The 27,705-nt window shown below is 33.9% G+C and overlaps 1 protein-coding gene across 5 annotated transcripts in view; it reads right to left on the bottom strand.

Moving 5' to 3' along the window:
* The window catches only part of Pals1 (protein associated with LIN7 1, MAGUK p55 family member), a 100,101-nt gene that overhangs the window by 35,633 nt on the left and 36,763 nt on the right, over positions 1–27,705 (bottom strand). For all 5 annotated transcript variants that reach the window (XM_047538406.1, XM_047538402.1, XM_047538403.1 and 2 more), the window contains 5 exons: positions 20,269–20,477; positions 11,404–11,481; positions 10,684–10,830; positions 8,694–8,855; positions 7,933–8,010 (listed from right to left, as the gene is read on the bottom strand). In XM_047538406.1, coding sequence (XP_047394362.1) covers positions 7,933–8,010; positions 8,694–8,855; positions 10,684–10,830; positions 11,404–11,481; positions 20,269–20,477 — 674 coding nt within the window. The remainder of the gene's footprint in view (positions 1–7,932; positions 8,011–8,693; positions 8,856–10,683; positions 10,831–11,403; positions 11,482–20,268; positions 20,478–27,705) is intronic.

Raw genomic sequence — 27,705 nt, 5'->3', positions numbered from 1 at the left:
CTCTGTTTTTCTCATTTCTCTTTCTACAAATTGCAAGCAGAAGGTTGGTTGCAGATGCAATACCAACTTCAATATGTTCCATAAAGAATAAGGGGAAGACAAGGAATGATAGCCAAAATATAAAGCATGCCTGTGATGAAATACTGAGAAAAAATGAAATGGTGTTCTTTCTTAAACCATCATGGTTTTATAAAGATAAAAATAACCACAGATGGAATAAATCAGGCTTCCCTGTTAATCAAGCACTTTAAAGTTTATCGTTTTTAAAGTTTGAGATATAGTTCATATACTATACATTTCATTTATGTAGACAACTGGATGGTTTTCAATATATTCAGTTACGTAACTATCACCACAAAACAATTTAAAAACATTTTTATCATCCCCACCAGAACAACCTGGTACTGACTGGCGATCATTCCCATTCTCTCCCAACTCCCCAACCTGACATTTAAGGAACCACTAATCTACTTTCTATTTCTTCAGATTTATCTATTCTAGGTATTTCATATAAATGAACCAATACATGATCTTTTAAAATTTGTTCTAATGAGTTGTACATGACAGGAGAATGCATTTATACATTTTGATAAATCATATAAATGAAGTACAATTTTTCATTATTCTGATTGTACATATTGTAGGATCACATCAGTCATGCAGTCATATATGTACATGAGATAATAATGTCTGTTTCATTCTACTATCCTTCCTACCCCCCTTCCCCTTCCTTCACTCCTCTTTACCTAATATAACATAACTATTCCTCCCTAGTGCCCCCACCCTATTGTGAATTAGCATCCATATACCAGAGAAAACATTCAACCTTTGTTTTTTTGGGATTGGCTTATTTCACTTAGCATGATATTCTCCAATGCCATCCATTTACTGGCAAATGCCATAATTTCATTCTTCTTTAAAGCTGAGTAATATTCCATTGTGCGTGCGTGCATATGTGTGTGTAAATATATATCATGCTTTCTTTATCCATTATCTGTTGAAGGGCACTTCGGTTGGTTCCACAGTTTAGCTATTGTGAGCAGAGCTGCTATAAACATTGATGTGGCTACATCAATGTAGTACTGTAGTACACTGTAGTACACTGATTTTAAGTTCTTTGGGTATAAACTGATAGCTGGGTCAAATGGTGGTTCCATTCCAAGTTTTCTGAGGACTCTCCACACTGCTTTCCATAATGGTTGCATCATTTTGCATTCCCACCACAACATATAATGTACCTTACTCCCCATATCCTTGCTAACATTTATTGTTGCTTGTATTCTTGATAATTGCCATTCTAATTGGAGTGAGGTGAAATCTATTGATTGAGCTGTTTTTTGGGTGTTAGGCTTTTTAAGTTCTTTATATATCCTGGATATTAACGCTTTATCTGAGGTGCCTATAGTAAAGATCTTCTCCCAATCTGTAGGATCTTTCTTCATATTATTGTTTCTTTTGCTGAGAAGAAGCTTTTTAGTTTGAATCCATCCCATTTATTGATTCTCGATTTAACTTCTTGCACTTTAGGGGTCTTGTTAAAGAAGTCAGATCCTAGGCCGACATGGTGAAGATTTGGGCCTACTTTTTCTTCTAGTAGGTGCAGGGTCTCTATTCTAGTTCCTAAGTCTGATTCATTTTGAGTTAATTTTTGTGCAGGGTGAGAGAGATAAAGATTTAATTTCATTTTGTTATATATGACTTTCTATTTTACTCAGCACTATTTGTTGAATAGGCTATCTTTTTTCCAGTGAATGTTTTCAGTGCCTTTGTCTAGTATGAGATAACTGTATTTATAAGGGTTTTTCTCTGTCTTTGATCCTGTACATTGGTCTACGGGTCTGCTTTGGTGCCAATACCATGCTGTTTTTATTACTATACTCAGTAGTATAGCTGGAGGTCTGGTATTCTGATGTCTCCTGCTTTTTCTTGCTAAGGATTGCTCTGACTATTCTAGATCTCTTATTTTTCCAAATGAATTTCAAGATTGCTTTCTGTTTCTATGAAGAATGTCATGGGGATTTTAATAGGAATTGCACTGAATCTGTATAACACTTTTGGTAGTATGGCCATTTTGACAATATTAATTCTGCCTATCCAGGAGCAAGGGAGTTTACTTCTATCTCCTAAGGTCTTCTTCAATTTCTACCTTTAGTGTTCTGTAGTTTTCATTGTAGAGGGGTCTTTCACCTCTTTTGTTAGACTGACTCCCAAGTTTGTTTGTTTATTTTTTTGAGGCTACTGTGAATGGGGTAGTTTTCTTTATTTCTCTTTCTGTGGATTCATTACTGATATAAAGGAATGTGTCTGATTTATGGATATTGATTTTATATCCTGCTACTTTGTTGAGTTCATTTATTAGTTCTTAAAGTTTTTTGGTAGAATTTTTTTGGATCTTTTAAATATAGAATCATGTCATCAGCAAATAGTGCTGAACAGTTTGAGTTCTTTACCTATTTATATCCTTTTAATTTCTTACTTCTGTCTCATTGCTCTGGCTAGAATTTCAAGGACAATGTTGAATAAAAGTGGTGAAAGAGGGCATCCTTCGTCTCATTCCAGCTTTTAGAGGGAATGTTTTCAATTTTTCTCCATTTAGAATTATGTTGGCCTTGGGGTTAGCATGTATGGCTTTTATGATGTTGAGGTATGTTCCTACTATTCCTAGTTTTTTTTAGTGTTTTGAACATGATGGGGTGCTGTATTTTATCAAATGCTTTTTCTGCACCCATTAAGATGATCATATGATTCTTATTTTTGGGTCTATGGATATGATGAATTACATTTATTGATTTTCGAATGCTGAACCAACCCTGCATCCCTGGGATGAACCCCACTTGATCATGGTACACTATCTTTTAAATATGTTTTTGTATGCGATTTGCCAGAATTTTATTGAGAATTTTTACATCTATGTTCATCAGGGATATTGGTCTGAAGTTTTCTTTCCTTGATGTATCTTTGGTTTTGATATCAGGGTGATATTAGCCTCATAGAATGAATTTGAAAGGGTGTTTTTGTTTTCTATTTCATGGAATAATTTGAGGAATACTGGTGTTAATCCTTCTTTGAAAGTCTTGTGGAACTCTGCTGAGAATCCATCTGGTCCTGGGCTCTTCTTAATTGATAGGTTTTTGATGGGGTTTTCTATTTCATTACTTGAAATTGTTCTGTTTAAATCATGTATGACCTCCTGATTCAGTTTAGGTAGGTCATATGTCTCTAGAAATCTGTTGATGTCTTCAATATGCTCTATTTTATTGGAATTCAAATTTTCAAAGTAATTTCTAATTATCTTTTGTATTTCAGTTGTGTCCATTTTGATAGTTCCCTTTAAAATCATGTAGTTTAGTAATTTGGGTTTTTTCTCTTTTTCTCTTCATTAACGTGGCTAAGGGTTTATCAATTTTATTGATTTTTTTCAAAGAATTTACTTTTTGTTTTGTAAATTTTTTCAATTGTTTCTTTTGTTTCAATTCATTGATTTCAGCTCTGATGTTAATTATTTCCTATCTTCTACTGATTTGGTTTTGATTTGTTCTTCTTTTTCTAGGGCTTTGAGATGTTCATTTATTTGTTGACTTTTATTCTTTTAATAAATTAGTTCAATGCAATAACCTTTCCTTTTAGTACTGCCATCATAGTGTCCCAGAGATTTGGGTATGTTGTATCAGTATTCTTATTTACCTCTAAGTATTTTTTTACTTCATCCTTGATTTATTCTAGTATCCATTTGTCATTCAAAAGTGTATTACTTAAAGGGAAAAGAGGGGTGGGTGGGGTGGGGGGGAAGGACAAAATAACAGAATGAATCAAACATCATTACCCTATGTAAATGTATGACTACGCAAATGGTATGCTGTTATTCCATGTACAAACAGAAACAACATGTATCCCATTTGTTTACAAAAAAAAATTAAAATAAAAAAAAGTGTATTACTTAGTCTTCATGTGTTACAGTAGCTTTTATTTTTTAATTTCATTGTTGATTTCTAATTTCAGTCCATTATGATCTAATAGAATGCAGGGTATTATCTCCATTTTTTTGTATGTACTAAGAGTTGCTTTGTGGAATAAGATATAGTCAATTTTAGAGAAGAATCCATGTGCTGCTGAGAAAAAAGTGTATTCGCTTGTTGATGAATGAAATATTCTATATACATTTGCTAAGTCTAAATTATTGATTGTATTATTTAGTTCTATAGTTTCTTTATTTAGTTTTTGTATAGAAGATCTGTCCAGTAGTGAGAGAGGTGTGTTAAATTCACCCAATATTATTGTAATGTGGTTTATTTGATTCTTGAAATTGAGAAGGGTTTGTTTGGTGTACATAGATGCTCCATTATTTGGGGCATAAATATTTATAATTGTTAAGTCTTGCTAACATGTAATTCCCATCAGTAGAATGAAATGCCCTTCTTTGGCCCTTCTGATTAACTTTGGCCTGAAGTCCACTTTTTTCTGATGTAAAGATGGAAACCCCTGCTTATTTACGCAATCCATATGAGTGACATGTTTTTTCCCATCCTTTCACCTTCAGTCTGTCGATGTCTTTGCCTATGAGGCGAGTCTTTTGGAGAGAGCATATTGTTGGGTCTTATTTTTAATGTAATCTGCAAGTATATGCCTTTTGATTGATGAGTTTAGGCCATTTACATTCAAGGTTATTATTGATATGATTTGTATTCCTGGTCATTTTGGATTATTTCTGAGTTTTAATTTGATTTAGTTTTTCCTTTGACTATTCTTTTAGTGTAGTTCCCCACTTTACTGATTTCCCCCTTTTTTTTTTTCTACTTCTTCCTCATGGAATATTTCATTGAAATGTTCTGTAGTTCAGGCTTTCCAATTCTTTTAATTTTTGTTTATCATGGAAGGTTTTTACTTCATCTTCAAATCTGAAACTTAATTTTGCTGGATATAAAATTCTTGGGTTGGCATTCATTTTCTTTCAGAGCTTGAAATATGTTGTTCCAAGACCTCCTAGTTTTGAGGGTCTGGGTTGAGAAATCAGTTGAGATCCAGACTGGTTTCCTTCTATATGTAATTTGCTTTTTTTCTCTCATGGCCTAAAATTTTACCTGATTCTGCATTTTAGTGTGGGTCTGCTGTAATTTTGTAAATTTAGGGTCTTGTAAGCCTCCTGTATTTGTTTTTTCCATTTCATTCTTTAGGTTTGGGAAATTTTCTCATATTATGTCACTGAAAAGACTATGCATGCCTTTGGTTTATATCACTGCTCCTTCATCTATCCCAATGACTTTTTAAAAATTTGGCCTTTTCATGTTATCCCATAATTCTTAGAAGTTCCAATCATAGATTCTTACCATCTTCTCTACATGCTCAACTTTATCTTCAATATTAAATATTTTGTCTTCATTGCCCAGGTTCTGTCTTCCAAATGGTCCAGTCTGTTGATGAGGCTTTCCATTGATTTATAATTTGGAATACTGATTCCTTCATTTCAAGGATTTCTGGTTGTTTCTTTTTTTCCCACAATCTCTAACTCTTTATTGAAGTGATCTTTCACCTCCTGTATTTTCTCTTTGATTTCACTCTTTATACCATTTTTACTTCACAGATGAGTTTAACTATGTACATTCTAAACTCATTATTGGACATTTCTACTGTGTTGTCAGTGGATTCTCTTATTGGGGCATCTTGGTTTGTTTGGGGCACTTTATTCCCTGTTTTTTTTCATATTGCTTGTGTTTTTTTCCATCTAACTCTATGGATCTGAGGCAGTACAGATTCTACCCTGTAGACCTATACTGTCCCTGAAGATTTACAGTATACCACCTTTAAGAGGGAGACCAACGTCAACAGCACCCAGTGTAAATAATACACAGTCCCAAATCTAAGAATAGCTCCCCCCAAGGCATCTACTTTCCTCTAGCTACAAACAGAAATGATGAGTTCAATCACTGTCTACAATATAAACAGAAATTTGCTAAAAGGGTTTACAATTTCAAATGGTGGATCAAGAGAGAACAGAGATAGTGTATGACATGATATTTATGAGGGAGAAAGAGAGAAGCTAGAAGTAAAAATCCACAGGAAGAATGGAACAGGAGCTGACAGAGATTGGTCATTAGGTGGAAAAAAGGTAGAAAGGGAATCCAGGAAAACAGACAAGTGAGAGAAGAATACACGTAAAGGAAAAAAAAATTAAAAATATAAGAATATACAAAAGAACTGCAAAACACCATGCATATATCACCATCCTCAACAAATTGATGCATGAAAAATACCTTGCTCCAAATATGGTGGAGAGAGATGTTAGAGAAGAAAAAAACAGAAATAAAAATAAACTCAATGGAAAATTGAACAACTGTCTCTGTTGGTATTAAAAAGTTTCTCAGCTCTTTGACTTCTCACAAGATTGCTGGCCCAGACTGGTCCTGGCAGACCCAGTCACTATCTCACTGATCTGAGCTTCAGATGTCCTGGGTTTGGTCATGTTGCAGTCCTAAGATCTAAATGCCGCTGGAATTTGGAGAGAGAACACCAGGGATGAGCAATAACGAAAAATAGCAACCAGATGGTGGCAACCAGCACTCCCAGGAGGAAGACCCCAGGCGCAGACAAATTCGCAGGCACTCTGACACTAAACTTCCAGGTGCTGGCCCATGTCCCCATATAGCAGTGGCTGGGCCCCAAGATGGTGGTGGCAGCAAACCTGCTGGCATCCCAATCTCCCAGGCCCTGGCTAGCATCTCAAGATGAATGCAGCTGCACGCAACCAAACCTGGAGTCTCCCTGGCAGTGAACCTCTAGGTAGTCATGGAAATAAATAGTGTCAGGGGTTGGTGGCAGCAAGCAGAGGATCAGCAGCAGCTGCAGTCATTGGTGGCACTGGCAGCAGGTGGGGGATCAGTGGTAGCAGTGGCCTCTAGCACAGAGAGAGAAGACCTCCAGGTGACATCCAGGGGTGGGGGACGGCAGCAGCAGCTATGGCAGCAGCAGTGTAGACAGCAGCAATGCCCGGAGAAAAGATCTCTGGGTGCCTGCGGCAGCAGCATCAGGAACAGCTGTGCCCCTAGAGGAAATCCTCCCGGTGACTGCAGCTGGGCCTGTGGCAGCGGTGCCTCAAAATACAACCTCTGGGTGATGGCAGTGGCATCAATACATGGTATTTTGACTGGCTTCTTTTACTTGGCATAACTTTTTCAAGTTCATTGATGTTGTAGCAAGTGTACTTATTTTAGACTTTTATTATTATCAAATAATATGTCGTATGAATAAATCAAACTTTGTTTTACCTTTATCAGTTGGTAGATATCTAGGTTTCTTTTTACTTTCTGGCTATCATGAATAATGCTGCCATGAATATACATATACAAGTTCTTCTGTGAATGTATGTTTTCATTTCTCTTGGATATAGACATCAAAGAGTGAAACTGCTGGGTTTCTATGGTAATGAAGTCCATCCTTTAATAGAGCTCAATAAATGTTTAACATACAGCAATATACTCTAAGAGTTACACATAAAAGTACTTTTTCTCCTATACTAAGTTAAATAAACCCACTTATTACTTGAGAAAAAGATAAAGTTCAATGTTAAAAATCATAAAAATTATGGGAAACCGAAATATTTTCTTTTGATTTTAAAAATGTTCAGGGCTGGGGATATAGCTCAGTTGGTAAGAGTGCCTGCCTCGCAAGCACAAGGCCCTGGGTTCAATCCCCAGCACCGCAAAAAAAAAAAAAATAAATAAATAATAAATAAATAAATAAATAAAAATGTTCAGTTTAAGTTTGAAATGTTGGTTATTTTATACTTATTGAAATAAATACTGAATCTGCCTTTTTTACTTGAGTGTAAGAAATATTTATAGTGAAAAAAAAAAGAAATATTTATAGTGAAATTTCTGATATAGATAAGTAACAATAATCATGAAACAATAAATAACAAACATTAAAAAAATCACTTACTACTGTTTCCTTGGCTGGAGGAGGCTTGATCTGTTGACTGGGAATCAGAACAAATGTCAAAGTACCATGCATATCAGACTACAATGAAAAGATAAAGTTATTTTTAAAACCTGTATTTATGAAAATCATTCCATAATACTATGATCAATACTGCCCAAACTGAACTATTCTGGAACTCCTCCATAGTTTTATATGCAAATATCCACAATTTCCAGATGGCTTGTCTATATCATCCATTCTGTTTCTTAACTATATAGAGTTTTACTGCTGGGTTCCCTATTATTGCCCAGTACAACACTGACTGCTTCATTCAGCAGCAGCCTTCATTACCTCCAAACCTGACAGGAATCATTATAACTTCTGGCACTTAAACAGCTGTAAGCAGTGCACAAACTAAAATTAGCCAATAAAATGGGTTAAAATGATGATAACAGGCACTCTGCACCAGGCATGGTGGTGCATGCCTGTAATCCCAGAAGCTTGGGAGGCTGAGGCAAGGAAGATCACAAGTTTAAAGTCAGTCTCAGCAATTTAGTGAGGACCTAAGCAACTCAGCGAGACCCTGTCTCTCAATAAAATATAAAAAAGGCTAGGAATGTTGCTCAGTGGTTAAGCACACCTGGTTAAATTTCTAGTACCAAAAAACCCCAAAAACGACAAACAAAAAAAAACAAACAATTTTTATTCTAAGTCTAACAACGACTACAAAAAAACCAGTTTCTTAAGAGGTATCAATTATTCTTCTACCTGTATCAACTTACCAGCAAGTCAAAAACCTCGTTGACATCTTTTCCCCTAATTTCAATGCCATTAATCTCCAGAACTTCATCTCCTTCGTGTAAGAGACCACTTTTCTCTGCAGCACCTCCTTTTACTATCCGGCTAATGATGACAGAATCCATTTCATTACGAACTGTGGCACCCTTAAAAAAAAAAAAAAAAAAACCTAATTTAAAACAGAAAACCAATTTTTTTATTAAGAACTTCTTCATTTTTAATGGACAAAGAAAATATGGTACATATACACAATGGAATATTACTCAGTCTTAAAGAAGAATGGAATTATGGCATTTGCAGGTAAATAGATAGAACTGGAGACTATCATGCAAAGTGAAATAAGTCCATTCCAAAAAACCAAAGGCCAAATGTTTTCTCTGATAAGTGGATGCAGATTCATAATGGGGGTGGGTAGGGAAGAATGAAGAACTTTGGATTGTACAGAGGGGAGTGATGGAAGGGGAGGGGAATGACGGAAGGGGAGGCGAGGGGTGGGTAGGGATGGGAAGGACAGTAGATTGAGACAGACATTATTACCCTATATACATGTATAAAAAAATTGTTTTAATAAAAAAAAGAATTTCTTCATTTTTAAATTATAAATTTTTTCCTCTCCACAATATTAGCCTTCAATTATCTGGACAAAAAAATTTACTTACATAACTAGAGTAATAATTATAATTATATTTGAAAGCAGACTATTTTTCCCCACAACATTTCCTGCTTCAGAAACACTTAAAATTCTGAAATCAAGCAAACATTTGAAGCATACAATAGCAGAAAAAAGCACTTGCTTTAAAAAAAGTGACTATAATTATATTTGTTGTCTATATGCTGGATTCTATTCAAATTGTTTTACTACATGTAGGCATGACTAATGAACATGACTTTTAACTACAAAGAGCTTTTTTAAATTCAAAACATGATGAAGGAATGAACTCCAATCTGGTTGTTAAATGTTAAATACTAAAGCTTCATTCCATTTACATTGAAAAGTATTAAACAATATTAGTATACAAATTGGAAGCACAACTGAAAAATGTGTGCTCAAAACTGGAAGTAAAAGATAAAGAATAAGGCTTGTTCTCCTAGTCTTTTTATTTTATCATTTTCTCATGGCTTTTCCAATTGTATTCTCTTGGTGGGAGAACTAACTACATAAAATCCTATAAAACTACATTCCTTACTTCATGTGCCACACTACTCAAGACACAATCTGAGACATCAGGATTCAAGAATATTTCTCTGATTATGACAGAAAGAAGCTTAAGGTAGTGATAGTCTGAGAAAAGATATTTGAAAAGTTTTACATATAAAAACTGTAAGACAAATATTAAGGAATATAGACTTTTTTGAAGAGTATCTAAACAAGAAATTGTGTTAATAAATTTAATTGAATTAAAAGATTAGAGTCTCTAATTATTGTTTTAAAAAATAAGTTGGGAGAATAATGAATAAATTACTTACCCCTTCTTTGTTTCTCAACAAATATTTCACAAGCTATTGTGTCAATCAAATTATGGATGAGTAAAGTACCATTACTACTAGGTTCAGTAGTGTACACCTGTAATCCCAGTAACCTGGGAGGCCAAGGCAGGAGAATACAAGTTTGAGGTCAAACTCAGCAACTTAGCAAGACCCTTAGCAACTTTTAGTGAGAACCTCTGCAGTTTAGTGAGACCCTGTCTCAACATAAAAATGAAAACAGGACTGTGGATGGAGCTCAGCAGCAAAGGTTCCTTGGGTTCAATCCCCAGTACCAAAACAAACAAAAAAACTGAATCCACAAAACAAAATAACCCAAAATACAATTAACAAATTTTTCTCAACTGAATAAGGAGTTTAAGATGGCCAGAACACAGAAGAACTCCAACGAATTACCTCAAAAAAGAAAAACCACCAAGAATATATTGGGTTCTTCCAATACGTGCCATATGAGAGATCTTTCGCAGCTGAGAGATGTGGGACACTTACCAATGGAATATCACGAGCCTTTTCTATACGAACTATTTTTACAGTTTCTCCTCCATACTGGCCAATGCTTTCATAAACTCTTTCATCTGAAATGGGTTCTAGCTGCATTTCCTGCTCAGCAACCTTATCATGGGCCAATAAAAGTGCCTGTTTCAAAGAAATCCACAGCATTTTAAGTATTAGCATATTTTATTTCTATAAAGAGATTTGAACCTTACTATATATGTAGTATTCTGATTATTAATCTTTAAAAGTTCTATATTTAGTTGTATGTGCAAACCTTCCAACTGAAGTATAGATGCAACCCTGTATCTTTTGGAACTGCTGCTATGAAAGACGTGTTAAGTGTATCAGGGCATACTCTGAAATGGATTATGAAAGTCCAAAAGGCTTACTAAACTTCATACAAATAAAATTAATGTAAAGGCATAATTACTCTAGATAATTAAAATTTATGGAAAATAACCAAAATTTAAGCTTTTATTCAATTTTGAAAGAAAAGTTGTTTAGAGAATGATTAATGTTAAATACGAAAATTTATAATCCAATAATATTTATCAGTTTGCAGAGGAGGTTGCAAACATCAAGACTGGCAAAATAATGTCTGAGGTCTCTTTCAACCCTAGAGAAGTTTCATTTTGGAAAAAATGAACAAACAAACAAAAAAACCCAGATAAATTCCAGAAAAATCATATATATGATGCTCTCACTGTTTTTTACCTGAATATGTGGAGTACTCAGCAAAGCAGTTAGTTCTTGTCCTTCCTTCTGATGAACTGGCCTCAAAATGGTTTGTACCTAATAAACAAAAATGGAAACAAAGATGTTCCAATCTTATAGGTATAATCATCATTCCTTATTTTAAAATAAACACTAAGATTGTGGTATTTCTATCTATAAATAAAGTACTTCCGTCTTGCAAGTTTCTCCTAACATACTTTAAAACACACTAATAATGATTACATAAGTGAAGAAAACTTTTAACTTTGCTATTTTAGTTTTTTATAACTACGTTTAAAATCTGAGATGACAAAGAGTTATAGACTAAAAAGACAAATTTATATGTGTATAATAGAGCAAATACCATAACACAATGAACTGCATTAAAAAATTTTCCCCAAAGTAGGACAATCTTTGAACTCCTAGGATAAGTACCCATCATTATGATAATTCTGGGGATGGCAGAACTTCTGTTTCCTCATCTGTAGGATAGTATTATCATTTAAAGGTTCTTCATAGACCTCATGAGATATCTCAATATATTGTGTCTGCATTCATGCTCCTTCTTTCTTTCCTAATGCTACTTGTTTTTTTTTTTAATTTATCTAGCTTAATAAACTTTTGTCTATTTTCTTATTCTTTTCAAAGTACCAGCTTTGGAAAGTTGTGAATTCTATTGTTCCTTCCACTTAAATAATTTACACCTTTTCTTTCCCCATTCTGGGGACTGAATACAGGGCCTTGTGCTTGCTAGACAAGTACTCTACCACTGAGTCACACCCAAATAATTTTCATTCCCTCCTTCTGCTTTATTTCCCTTTTCAGTTTCTAATCATTTGAGCTGTAAGTTCAGTTCATTTCCTCTGCACACTACTTCTTCCCAAAAATTACATAGTGTGCTTACGGTCAAGACCTGATTCTCCCCCCTTTCTATCTCCAAACAGAATTACCCACCAAAAAGAGCATTTTGCAATAATTGGGATAACAAAACCAAAATTATCACAATTAATGAAATTATATACAAGTAAATCTATATATAGAATTTTTAAAAAGAGTAAATCATGATTAAAAAAACAGTAATTCTGTCCCTTTTATGGGACTTTTATCTAAATTCCCATTCAAATCTAAGAGATGATAATTTGGGGATTAATTTTCTCACAGGTATATCAAAGCAATATAGTAGTATCAAAACCAGCCTGTTCTCTAGTTTTGGTACCTAGGAAAACATGTAACCAATAGTGGAGTTCTCTGTGTAAAACCAAAATAGCACTGCAAATATTATCTTAAGTCCATTAAAATCTTATGAATGGACAAAAGCCATGATCTAAAACTATGGATAACTAAAGGCTGATGTTTAAAATAATGTGTTTTCCTTTTTAAACTTTATCAAATTTACTTTAATTTAAAAAGAAATCTATAGTCTCTGACCGTATACCTTTGATAGCTGGAGGAAGCAACTCCGAAGAAGAAAGACAACTTTCCATTTAAAATGTACCAAAGGTATACAAAGACACAAGTTAATTCAATAATAATATTCTGTACTAGACATATTTTCCAAGCTCTACTTTTAAGTCATTCTTAATCTCTATGAGATCTTCTCTTTTGAAGACATTTAGAATTCCTGTAAGTACTCAGTCCTTCCCCTATTAACCAAATTTACCTATCCTAGTGTCAATGTACATCATCAGACTACTTCTCAAAGGTCTAAGGAATTAAATCTGTTCTTATATCTCCTTTTCCATTGGTTACAAAAATGCTCCAAATGTTTATCTTAAAAAAATATTCTCCCCTAACTTTGTACTCTTCTGTAGTTGTACTACTATTTCCTATTTTTTTCCAGATGCAAGCTTCTTTTTTTACTTTAGAAACAATTTTTAAGTTAGAGAAATGATATATACCATGTGAAAATCAGGAAAGGAAAGATACAAAAGGAAGATCTTTTATTATACCTAGGGATAATCATCTGGTATATCCTACCTTTATTTTTTTATACCTGTTTTTACCAAACTATTCCCCTTGACATATATATCTGACAAAGGATTATGTATATTAAGAACTCTTAGAATGCAACAAAACTAACAATTTGATTTTACACATGAGAAAATGAACCAGTCATTTCACGAAAGACAGGGAAACAGCCAATAAATATACGGGAAAATGCTGAATATCAGTAGGCATATATGGAAATGCAAATTAAAACAAGATATTACTACACAGCACACAGAATGATAAAAAGGACTATACACTTGATAGAATGATAAATAGGAAACAACCCAAATATACATCCCTATAATAGGTAAGGTAAAACAAACTGTGGGATAGCCATATAATGGAATCTTACTCAGTAAGAAGTTAAAAACTACTGGGGCTAAGGATTTAGCTTAGTAATAAAGTGCCTGCCTAGCACGGGAAGGCTTTGGGTCAGCGAGGGGGGGAAAGGGGAGAAACAGTTACAAACTATTAATACATGTACAACATGGATGAATCTCAAAAACATTGTATCAAGCAAAAGAGGTCAGACATAAAAAACTACATACATTCCATTTATATGAAAATCCCACAGGCTGCAAATTCATAAAATCAAAAGATGATCTATGGATGGTAACACGGCCTGGGAAACGAAGAAGTGGTTATTGTCTACAAGGGTCATAAGGGAGTTTTGTGGAATAGTGGATGTTTCCATAACTTGATGTGGTGATAGATTTTTACAGCTGTGTGTGTGTGTGAGAGAGAGAGAGAAAACACTTTGAACAAAATAAAACAAGCCTATGTGGACTATATCTCAAGAAAGTTGATTACTAAGAAAAGAAAAAGCACCTATGATTTTGAGAAAATCTGTCATTCCTTACTCTCATACCAAAATTCAAGGTCATTCAACTCTCTTCTATAAAAGGGCCTAATATTTGTATACAACCTACATACCTTTCTGCCCAGATATTTTAAATCATTTCCAGATTACTTATATTATTTAGGGAATGACAAGGAAAAAAGACTATGTATTCAGTTCAAATGCAAATTTTTTAAATGAGATTGGCTGAAGATGTGAAAGCACCTGATATGAGGCTAACTCCTATATTATTATTTCTTTATTCTTATACTTTTTTTTTTTTTTTTTTTTTTTTGCTGTGCTGGGGATCGAACCCAGGACCCTGTTGCCTGTAAGGCAAGTGCTTTACCAACTGAGCTATCTCCCCAGCCCTTTTTACTTGTTTTTTACCCAAAGATAATCTTATTCATACTTTCATAACAGTATTTTAAACTACTTTGACTTGGTACTAATAATTATTTAAAACATTTTACTTCCCATCATCATTAAATATCATTTTCATTCTAAAAATAGAAATTTGATCATTCTAGTTCTCACTGACTCTGTCACTTGCAGGATCACCTTAAATATAAGGACTTTCATTATCTGATTCTTCTTTTCCAGCTCTGGCATTACTCATGTCTTAACCTTTTTGTTCCAGCATTAAACTGTTTGGTGTTCCCTATAAATGCCATTCTGTCTCTCCACAATTCTGTTGATTACAAACTAGATGTTTCAGCTACCTGAATTGCCTTATTCTATTTGCTTAGATAATATGTACTCATTTTATAAGACTGAACACAATTTGATTTAAAATTTTGGAGAGGACTGTATCCTCACTAGACTGAATTCATTTGAAGATAAAATGGTATTTTATTCCACTTTACATCTGATTATTGGCAGAATGCTTAGCAAAAACAGCACTCAAGCCAGGCATGGTAGCTCAAACCTATAATCCCAGTGACTCAGGAGGTTGAGTCAGGAGGATTCCAAGTTCAAAGCCAACTCAGCAACTTAGTGAGACACTGTCTCAATATAAAAAACATAAAAAGAGGGTTGGGGATGTGGCTCAGTGGTTAAGTGCCCCTAGGTTCAGTCCCTGGTACCAAAAATCAAAACCAACAAAATAAACAGCACTCAAATGTTTGATGAATTCAGTGAAAGGAAGAGAGGGCAGAAGTCCTCCTTAAGGTCTCCTTTACATTCCCCACATAAGGACAATATGTCCTATTAACTTTCTTTTTAAATATTTCTAATTCCATATCCAAAAGGTAGTTGAAATCTTATATCTGGACAATGACAAATAGCCTCTCTGCCTCCATTCTTGACTTCACATACCTTCTACAATGTTATCAGAATAATACTTTAAATCAGAAGTCTGTTTATATCCAACTCCAGTTTAAAATTCATCACTCTGTTTATATCCAACTCCAGTTTAAAATTCTCATAGAGTGGGGGCAATGATGGTTCATACCTGTGATCCCAGCAACTTGGGAAGCTAAGGCAAAGGGATTCCAAATTCCAGGTTAGCCTCAGCAACTTAACAAGACCCTGTCTCAAAATAAAAAATAGAAGGGGCTGGGGATGTAGCTCAGTGGTAGAGTGCCCATGGGTTCAATCCTCAGCACCACTCCCACATATATAGCAGTCCTTCAGTAGGTGTGCAAACACATACATTTCTCTCTTTTTTTAATTTTTAATTTTTATATGGTGCTGAGGATCGAAACCAGTGTCTCACACATGCTAGGCAAGTGCTCTACTACTGACCTACAACCCCAGCCCCAACATTTCTTGCTCTAAACTTTTCTTTAGTAACATTTTCCTTCTAGAGAAACTCATAAAAATATAATTAAAAAATTATTTATTTATCTACCAATTCAGTGAAAGCCTTAACATTATATATCATATCTTAATGGAATATATATGTGCAAATGCACAAATCATACCTATATTTTTTCATTATGATACCAAGATTTCTGTTGTTGTGTTCTAAGTAACTAATTCGACTCAATCAAATTGGGACAATCCTACTTTAACCTGTCCCTTAACTTCTATTTCATCACTTCTTCTGGTATTATTGCAGTGGCTACTATCTACAGAAAAATGCTGAATCCTAGTGGTGAGTCTGGTATCTTTATCTTAATGCAGTCTTAAATGGTAATGTATTGGCTGTTTCACCATTCGCTAAGATGTTATTGGTTTCCAGCATTATTCTTTGTCAAGTTAACAAAATTTGCCTGACCTAAGAATTTTCATTGCAAGGAAAAAGTATTAAATTTTTTCAGATGTCTTTCTTGCATCAAACTGATTTCTCCTTTCAACTAGTCATTTAATTACTTTAAAAATTTACCAAAGTAGATCAATCATAAGATACATTTAAATTTATTAATATAACTTACTTAGCCATCAGGACCTAGATTGCATCTTTTAAGACCATATCCTACCCTTTACTCAATTTTTTTTTCCCACATAAGGGAGTTTACTAAGCAAATAGAGTGTCTCCCTGCAGGGTAAGAGAGAAAATGAGAGGAAAAGAGATAGAGCATGTGCTAGATAGAGTAGAAAAGCGAGGAGGAGAAAGAGAGTCAGGGGAGAGAAAAGCAAGAGAAAAGACGGCAGGGATGCTATCCTTAAGCAGTTTAACCCAGTCAGGCTAACAGGGGACCAATAATGGAAAAGGATACGTGCAAGCTAACTGATGAACCAATAGCTAGTTAGGATGTTCACAGGCTGACAAGTAGTTGGAAGGAGGGGAAAATGGCTGCAGCGGAAAGGGCAGGGAGAGCAGCTTTCAGACTGACAAGCTAGGTTGTGATGCAAAGGGCAGGGGAACAGCTTTGTATACATTCCCGTTTCTGTTTTTATCAGAAAATCTTTTGTTCTCCAGTTCTTTCCCGCCTTATCTCTCCTTCCTGCCTAAGTGACTAGGGCTCACATTTTGCACATGAGATGCAAAACGTCCATTCTCCAGGGGCAGTCTTCAACTTCCAGACTTCCAGAGGCAGATGGTTTTCATGGACTTCACACTTCCTCAATTTAACTAATCCCTGATTTCTACACTAACTGCTGTACCCAATTTCTGGCTTAACTCCTTTACTGCTATAGGGAAGGGGTGATGACCGTTCTGGCTTCTTGGAGCTGGAAGGGGGCAGCATGGGGCAAGCAGTTTGGAGTTCCCTTTTCAGAAATCTGGTTAATCGAGGGGTCCATGGTAGAAGTCTGGATGGGGGAAGAGCAGGTTGTAAAGGCATCTGGGGATGGGTGCCTCAATCTGAAGTCCAGGCAAAAAAGCTGAGCGTCGGGCAAATGGAAGGTGGGGCCGTGTCGGGGGCACTGGGGCGTTGGATGGGTTCCATTTGCCTGAGAGGCAGTGGAAGGACCCATCCCGAGTCACGGGTACCAATGTAAGAGATCCCACAGAAACCACGCCGGACACAGGAAATCACATAAGGGAGTTTATTAAGCAAACAGAGTGTCTCCCTGCAGGGTAAGAGAGAAAAAGAGAGGAAAAGAGAAAGGAAAGAGAAAGGGCGCGCGCTAGAGAGAGTGGAAAAGCGAGGAGGAGAAGAGAGTGAGTCAGGGGGAGAGAAAAGCAAAGAAAAGATCCCCTTTATTCATTTTTAAGAACTATGTCAGCTTTCTCAATCACTAACACTTCTGTGCCTCTTCTTTCTTAGGCTTTCTGGTAATTTCTCAATCAACCTTCAGACTCAGCAAATTAAATCTCCTTCTATGCCTTCTTCCTCGTTTCTATCACTCTCCTCATCACCAACACACAAAGAATTTGGTACATCTCATTGTGCTACTGGCTTGCACTGTACTCTCTTTAAAGATGTTTTTGGATAAGCAAAAGTTCACTTAATGAAGCCCAAGTTCTTGATCTTTTCTTTATAAAAGCACTATAATAACCAAAAATTATGTTTTGTGTTTATTAAATACCCTAGATCATCAAAGGTTTTATCTGGATCTTAATATAATAAGTTTTCAAACAAAGAACACTTTCTAATGTCTCACTAAGTCCTTGAGTTTATCACTTAGATTAAATCCATTTTAAAATGATACAACTAAAGTATGAGGTTAATTCTTCTTTTAAATTCCAGATTGTTGTAATTATGAATACTAAAATGTAAAATATGGGCAGATGAACAGCCTAGTAAATCTTATGTCAGTCACAAAACCTCACCTTTAATATCCAGAAATACAAAATGGGCAAAGGTAGGAGCATAAGGTGATAGCTAGATTTTTTTCCCCAGTAAAATAAAGGCAATGGGTTGATTTAAGCTTTAGAACTTTGTTATCAGATTTATAGTCCTGTTTTAATGAGAACTGTAAGTATGTGTTTTTCTCATCAATGTAATGTTCTGAAAGTCAGGGCTATTTCACAAGCATGCACTGTACAACTCCAGGGGAAACCATTCACATTTTAGCACAAACATATATTATGGCCCTGACTAGGTTAGTCATTTGCACTCATTTTAAGATTACACCCAGTCCAAGGTCACTATCATTTCCACATATACCATCACCAACAAAAAAATTCTCAAGTATTTTCCATGGTGTGAGTTAACTTTTCTCAATTGGAGCAATTTTGAACTCTCTTGCTTTTCTCATTCTCTTCCTCCAACCATTCAGCAAAAACAAAGGCTAGCTAGATAAACCTTTTTTCACCTAACTGGTGGAAAGGGAATGATTACAATGATTTATCTGGGATTTCTCTCAACTCTGCACATTTATTTTTATAATTACATTATATTTGTGAATAATATAAAATTGAAGTAATACTAGTTATTTTAGTCTCTGTAAAAAAAGCTATTTTCAGAAAAACCTTTAAACTATCATAAGTATGATTTTAAAAATAAATAATCTTGCAGATAAGTGGTCATTTTTAAAATAAAAAAACTAGTGATAATTCTTTGTGTGTGTGAGATGCTGGGGATCAAACCCAGGGACTTCAAGCATGCCAGTTCTCTCCCACTGAGCTATACATCCCAACCTGATAGTTCTTTAATAAAACATACTGCAAAATTAATTTCAACAATAAAAGATGAGCTCAAGGAATAGATTCTAATAGTTCTTTCTTTTAAAACTCTGGTGGATGGAAAGTTTCCTCTCCGGGAACAGATCCCTATCATTTTCTCCTAGTTCTGTGTAACACTAGACTTCTCACCGCAGCTCTTCATGTTGGGTCTCTGCCATCTTAGACATCTCAATGAGGAAAATACCTCCCTTTAGGACCACTCTGTGCTAATCTGAAAAATTATCTCCTAACCTAATGCTTAGGTCTGTAGCTTTGGAAGTCTTACCCTCCCTGCAGTCCACTTTCTGTCTCATGCTTGGATTCAGTGAAACACATTTACTTGATAGGCTTCTAGAATTATTATTTTTACAATATCAAAATAACTTAAAATACAAGAAGAATGACATAATATCCATTCCCCTACAACAAGAGGTGGTATATTTTATATCCTTTTAAAGTCTTTAATTTGAAAGATATTTCAAACACTATCAACTAGTATCAAAACCTAGAATTTAAAGTCAGCATGTTAACAGAGGAAACTTTTACAGTACATTAGAATTTAATAAAATTTGGAATAGCCACAAAAGTTTTTGTAGGGGAAAAAAACTTCAAAATATCTACAATTAATAAATCTTAGGAGTTACAACTTTATGACACCTGGTTATCTCAGTTATAATTTTATCTTATCAGTATCAGTATTTTATAAGTATTCCTTTTTCTGAATTTATAATGTACAATGCTTAAGATTAATAAAACACACTTTACAGCATTAAAAACGTTGCCCTATAGTAACTGAAATAATTTTTACTACTACTAGTACTATAATTTTACACACAAAATTAACTTTCTACACAAAACAAAATTCTGACTGAACTAAATATACATTTTTTTTTTTCAGGACAAAAATGCACAATTTTTCCTATCACAGAAATCATTAACATGCAATTAATTTAAATAAGCTTTATAGGCACATCAGTTATTTTCCAATAATATTGACTTACTATTACCTTGTAGATATCAACAAGAAGTTCAGAATACATACCTCTTGTGCAAGATCTTGTGCATTGGAAATAAGAGGAAACGGAGGACTGGCCTTGTTCATGTGTACTGTGACAGCATTGTGTATCTTAAATGCATTCTGAAAATCTTTATTTTGTACAAGTTGTAAGAGCAGTGAAATATCCTCCTGGCTCTGAGAATCTACTAAAGTATGTTGGATATGTTTAAGTGAAGAAAACAAGTCTTCCACTTCTAGTAGGAGAAAGCAAAGGTATCAAAAAATTAATTGTTTTTGTTTTAATTCAACATGTGTTTTAACATAGAAGATTCTTAAACCAATTTAAATTTTCAGGAAAAACAAAACCTGCAAACATTTTTGAGTGTTACAACCTATGTCATTTACTGATTTTTAAGTAAAGCTCTAAACTGTACAAGAGATTAACTTGGCATCTTTAAAAATGTTTTAATTACAAACTAATATAAACTCATTATAAAAATAAATGAAGGGAAAAAAACAAAGTTAAAACCATCAACAGTTCCATCTCCTAGAAATAAATTTTTTTCTTAACATTTGGGATATTTCCTATTTCATTTAAAAGTACATTGGAATTGTTTTTTTCATATCACGAGTCTTTTGAAACAAATACAATGATTCCATGATATTTTACTTGGCTTAACTGTAATTTATGATGACCATTATACAAAAGTTGAACATTTAGGTTGCTTCCATTTTTGCTAGTGTAAATAACAAATATTTCAGCATATACTAATCATTTCTGCACATAAATCTGAAACATTTTATTAAAATAGTTCCTAGAAATGACTTTTACATTAAGATTCTGACATTTTAAAGGTCAAACAGATTTACAGGGAGTTTTTGCTAATTTAATATTTTTATAAACAGTCATCATTTTAAAAAACTTTGATTTCTTTGATTAATAGGGAGGTTGGAGTTTATTCACATTCACCAGGCACTTCTGTTGTCCCTAAAACTCTAATAAATATGTAAATCTCTTAAAATCGTTTTTGAAGTTCTCAGCATGTGTATGTTTATCATAGGTCTACTACATAAAAAACATATATATATAAAACATATACATTTTTCTGGGAAATGTTTATTCCAAAATGGTTAAGAATCACTGGTAGTCTCTTCCCTGCTCCCCAAAAGTGTCTATGTAAGAGCGTTAAAATAAAAAGTTATTACATTAAAAGTCATCACTTTTAAATTTTTTTCTTGACTTTTAAAATTAATAATTTTTTTCAGTATACCTCCCATTCTCTTTCCCCCATTCTTCAATAAAGAAAAGTCCTACTGAGGTATTGACTGAAATTAAACCTATAAATAAACCTAGGAAAAAGTATAGTGTGTTCATATACACAGTCATATGGAAAAAGAATCTCCCCATTTAAGTCTTTTTGTTATTTCTTCATATAAAACCTACCGAATGGGGATGGGAAGGATGGTAGTGTGAGACAGACATTATTACCCTATATACATGTATGAAAAAAAAATTTTTTTAATAAAAACAAATTTAGAAAAAAATAAAACCTACAGAAATCTATTAATTAAAATGTTTAATGAACAAGTAGAACAGATCGTTACCAAACAAATGTTTCAAAACAGCATTAAATAAAGGAGATATGAATAAAACCACATGTAGCTGAAACAAATTAATTACTTTAGAGAAAATCTGAATTACCAAATGATACATGCCCTGAGATAAAACTGGTATGTACTGACAAATAAGTTTAGCAATTTTAAAGGACATTAAAAGTGATGTGGCTTCTGTCTTATAAGATGGCATATAAAATAATAAATACCTATGGCATTAGTCTTAATGCTGATTATGAAAAATGAAATGAGTTCATTGTTTTTACTCATTAATATATTCTGACAAGGTTTTTTCCCTTTGATATTAAGAATGATGTCATAATGAATATAACTGGTAACTGATGCAGAGATTCATGTTTGATATAAATTCTCATTCATATTTTGATTTCGTGTAAAAATTCTTAATTTCAAAGGTCAGAATACTTAGTTGTAGATGGAAAACAACTTTGTTCCTAAGAGGTACATCTTATAAAGTACTTCATAAGCTGGGCAGGGTGGCTCACACCTGTAATCTCAGTAGCTCAGGAGGCTGAGGCAGGAGGATCACAAGTTCAAAGCCAGGCTTAGCACCTTAGCAAGACTCTAAGAAACTTAGCAAGATCCTGTCTCAAAATAAAAAATAAAGGGCTGAAGAGCAGTGGTTAAGTGCCCCTGGGTTCAGTCCCCACTACTACATATTTATTACTTCATAAATATGCATTATTCCAGAACAGTTAATTTTCCACCCAGAGAAATGTTCCATTTTGATGACTATATTTATAACTTAGAATAAAAATTCACCTAAGTTCTTCAATATTCTATGCAATTTCAGAGGGAATTAAAAAATCTAATCAGATGCTACAGTAAATCAGTACTATCAAATATGTACACTCTTCTGTAATTAAGATGAAGACAGGGGACTAGGGGTGTATCTCAGAGGTAGAACACTTGTCTACTATGCCTGAGGTCCTGAGTTCATTCTCTAGCACCACAAAAGGAAAAGATGAAGACACCCTACACAAAGAGAGGACAGACTACCAATAGAAGAGATTCCCTTTCATAAATAACCCCATATACAGACAAGAGACATAAGAAGAAAGAATCACATACAGAGAAACAGATGCATGGAGAATTGCTCAGTTACCGTGAAATACTGACATAACTAAGTCAGGGAGTGGACAAAGAAGAATGAGGCAGAGAAGAACCAGAGCAAGGCAGGATAGGGATATGTGATAAGAAGCTGAGGCAGGCATAGCAAATTTGCCTTTGGTAAAAAGTTCTAGACTACAGCAATTTTCCTACAAAGAAGGTCTTTATATATAGTTTAAATTCCTTGCCCTGCAGTTTGATCTATTTCTTCTTACTTGATTTTCAGTAGAAATTATTCTAGGTTCCATCATGGTCTCTAACATTTCATATAATATTTAAATTCTGATCATTTATGCTCAAAGAAAGGCTAAACGATCTTAAAGAAAAAAATCAGTTTTATTGGCTTTGGAGTACAATTAATCAGATAAATATAAACATATGCAGTAGTCTACAAATCCATTCCTTTAATTCTCCAGTCTTGCCCTCTCCCGAGAATCTAAAATGTAAAAGAACGAAGATTCTAAAACAGGCAACAAAAAGCAATCATCAAGAGTTAATCTATATGAAAATCCAATCTTCAAATACATAAGACTCTGGGCAGTCATATGGGAGAATTTTTTGATTATATAGGTAAACACTAAAATTACCTAAGGAAGCTAAGGCATCTCCATCTCTAGAGATGTTTCAAAGCAGATCTATTCTGAATGACTTCTATTCAATCAAATACAAAAGCTTCATGATTGTTTTCTGGACAAAATTGAAATCCACATGGTAAGGAAAAAGTCCTAGAGTCAGAATGTCTATATCTTAGCAAATGATTACTCTTTAGTTATATTATATGTTACTGCAAAACCCCTCAAGTCTCTGGAACCTTCTATAAGATGAAGGGGTTTGAGGTGGGCATGGTTGAGACACAGCTGTAATCCCAGCAATTTGGGAGACTGAGGCAGGAGAATCTCAGGTTCACTTAGCAAAATCCTGTCTCAAGGTAAAAAATAAAAAGGGGTAGGGATGTAGCTCAGTGGTAAAGTATCCTCAGGTTCAAGCTTCAATACCAAAAATAAAAAATTTAAAACTAAAAAAAAATTAAAAGGTTGAAGGGGTTTGATTAGAATAGAATTTCTTAAGCATTCGTTCACACCTGCATGAAAAAATATATAATTTATTTCTAAACCCAGGATACACACTCTTCTTTTAAGTAAAAGACTTATGTATTCTAATGTGAAAATACTTCCTATTTTCTATTTATTCTAGTTCAAAAAAGACTGGGTGATAAAATGAGAAATATTAAAAAGACACTGAGAAGTGATGGTAAGCATGTAGAGAAACTGGAACATCCATACACTGCTGGTGCAAATATCAAATAGTACAGGCACTGTGGAAGAGTACAACAGTTAAACACAGAATTACCATGTGACCCAGCAATCATACTCCTACATATATATCCAAAAGAATGGAAAATGGTTGTTCAAATAAAAACTTGTATATAAGTATCCCTAACAACACTATTGACAATAGCTAAAACAAGAAAACCCAGATATTCATCAAGAGTTGAACAGATAAACAAAATATGGTATATATAGACAATGGAATATTACTCAGACATAAAAAGGAAAAAAAAAAAAAAGAAATGAAGTACTGATTTGTGCTACAACTGGATGGACCCTGAAAATATAATGCTAAGTGAAAAGAGGCTAGTCAACAAAGGATCCATATTGTGTAATTCCATGCACATGAAATTCCCAGAATAAGTAAGTCCAAGGAGACAGAAAGTATATTAGTGATTACTAGGGGCTGGGAGGAAAGGAGAATAGGTACAGGATTTCTTTTAGGGTGATGAAAATATTGTGTAATTATATAGTGGTGATGATTATAGAACCTTCTGAATATTCTATAAGCTAATGAATTGTACAAATTTAAAGTGAATTTTATGACATATAAATCATACCTTAATAAAGCTATTATTTTTTAAAATGAAACAAAAAATTACTAGTGAAGGTCATAAATTAATTTCATTAATGATGATCTCTCTGGTAGCTTCTGGTTCTTATAAAAATTAAATTTTAGGGCTAGAGATGTAGCTCAGCATTTCTAAGGCCCTGGGTTCAATACCCAGCAACACTAAACACATACACACATACATACATTTTCTTCAAAACTACACTGTGTCACTTATCACTTACTTGCATATAATTTTTTTCATTTGGTCCTCAAAAAAGTCCTGAAACTGAGGCTCAGAAAAATTAACATGACCAAAGTCAATAGCAATAAGGGACTGATCTAAAAGTACTCAATTCTGACTCTGACATCCCTACAATGTGATTAAAGTTATGAAAAAGTCTCATTTTTTTTAGCTTTATTCACTCCAATTTCCTTCCCCTTTGTGTGTCTTCTATTTTCTCCCTTATGCATTAATAACCAAAATTCACACATACAGTCCAATGGATTCTTTTAATGTACGCTTTGGGTTAGCCCCAATTTTAGCAATTTTACTAAAATCAGAAAAGTCTTAAATGATCTCAACACTTTAAACATTAAACCTAGTACCAACAGGTTTAATCATTTTACTTTCAGGAAGGAGGTTGTTGGGGGGATTCCATAAAAGTCCCTAAAGGAACAATAAAGTTTGTTTGGAATTATATACAGCAGTTAAGCAAATTTTGATAGGTAATATTCAAGATTTATTGGTTGTATAATTTTGTTTATTGGTTTTAAAATAAATAAATTTTAATAAATTTTAATAAAAAACAAGTTTATCACAATCAGACAAAATTCCAGTATATTCCATGGTCAATCAAAAATCAAAAGTTAATGTCAGAAAGAAATGTGGAACAGATGTTTTACTTTAAAATGTCAAGATTCTTTTGAATAGTTTGAAGATCCAGAGACATCTGAGGGGGGAAATGTGTATACTAAGACTGAAACATGTTATTAAAGTTATGAAAAAGTCTCATTCTTTAGCTTTATTCACTCCAGTTTCCTTCCCCTTTGTGTGTCTTCTATTTTCTTCACCCTAAAGTATTTGGTATAAATTAGAAAAAAAACCCTAGTCACAAATTTCAAGAATCCCCTTATTAACCACAAAACAGCTCCTCCCTCTATGTGCTCTTCCTGATGTTTCTTCAAAGGTATAATACACATATAGGCACATATATGATAGATGGTATCTCTCCCTGGTTCATTCCCTTTAAATATTCTACTATATCTACTTATCCGCATCCCTGATCCAAAATTACTTAACAGTGAACACAAAACAGTGAAATCCAAACATGGAAGTATTTGATATTTAACCTATTCTATCTCATTCCACCCTAACTTGAAAAGGTAGTTTGCTTTGATTATGGAAGAAAACAAAGACAACATTTTATTTGCAATAGGGAAGATTTAAAACTAAAGCTAATTTTAAGGCAGCCTCCTTAATATATAAAAAATTTTATAACTTACAGTATTATAATTATTCATTTGAAATCACATTCCCAAATCACAAATTTTCTAATTTTTGATAAGATTTTAAGTAAAATTCAGTTTGATACCCTCAACACATTGCCAAGTTGAGCAACCACCATTGCTAAACTTCATTAAAAACCACCCAATGCTAACCATCATTAAAAACCACCCAGTTAGGGTTGGGGCTGTAGCTCAGTGGCAGAGCACTGCCTAGGAGGTGTGAGGCATTGGGTTCGATCCTTAGCACTGCATAAAAATAAATAAATAAAATAAAGGTACACTGTCCAACTACAACTACAAAAAAAAAAAATTAAGAAAAAAAAAAACACCCAGTTAAAGAATCTAATCTTGTCAATCATACTTTAAATTTCCAAAAAAGTACTGTGTCTACTTACAGATAAATGATGTACTGTTTGGAAACTGAAGGCTCCCTCTCAAATAAATCGGTTGCCACATCCTTCCCTCATTTAAAACAAGGTTGCTGTTTCTACCGTGAAAAAGCTGAGAAGTTGACTCTTGTCATGTGTATATTAATCAAAACACTGACAAGAGACACAATTTTAAGGGAGTACTTCTATGTAGTTTGATGTGTTAGCAGATTATGAACAGGAAAACAGATGTTTGGCAAAAAGGTTTTTCATTTTAAATGAAAACTTAAAACTGAATATATATAAAAACTGAGGCTATGACTGATAATAACAATCTTCAACTCTATAACTTATGCTAGTTTTTCTTGTATCTGATAATTAACAGTTTTGTACTGAATAGATTATTTATGAAAACCACAGTGGATTATAAACTGGAACAAACAGCTGTCTTCTAAATCTGCAAAAAAGTCAGCAATGGAAAAATAGAGAAAAGTGGAGCCTAGGGATGTAGTTCAGTGGTATCCCCACTTGTGTGAAGCACTGTGTTTCCATCCCCAGTACCGCACAAAGAGAGAAAAAACAACAACAAAAACAAACAAACAAACAAACAAACAACAACCAGAAGAAGATGCTGAGAGGCTTAGTGGTTGCACAACTACATTTGAGAAGATAAGGTGAGAAGATCACTGAAGCCCCCAAATTTGTGACTAACCTGGGCAACAAACTGAGAATTTCTTTGAAAATTTTAAAAAGAAAAACAAGAATACCAGAAAGAAACAGGAAAAAAGAAGAAAAAAAGAAAACAAAATGTTCTTGTTTTCTATGCTTAGGTCAAAAAACCCCATAATTCCCCTAAGTGAATTTGCTTTTAAGCTATACTTGTTTCTTTACTGTAATTATATGAATATTGTCTATTCGATAAATATTTATGTCCTATTCTGATTCTATGTAATGCAGATGGACAGATGTTAATCTTACAGGACTT

Source organism: Sciurus carolinensis, chromosome 2 (genome assembly GCF_902686445.1).
Source record: "Sciurus carolinensis chromosome 2, mSciCar1.2, whole genome shotgun sequence".
NCBI classification, from domain to species: domain Eukaryota; kingdom Metazoa; phylum Chordata; class Mammalia; order Rodentia; family Sciuridae; genus Sciurus; species Sciurus carolinensis.
Note: the sequence above shows the minus strand (reverse complement) of the source record. Positions and strands in the feature narration are given on the sequence as shown.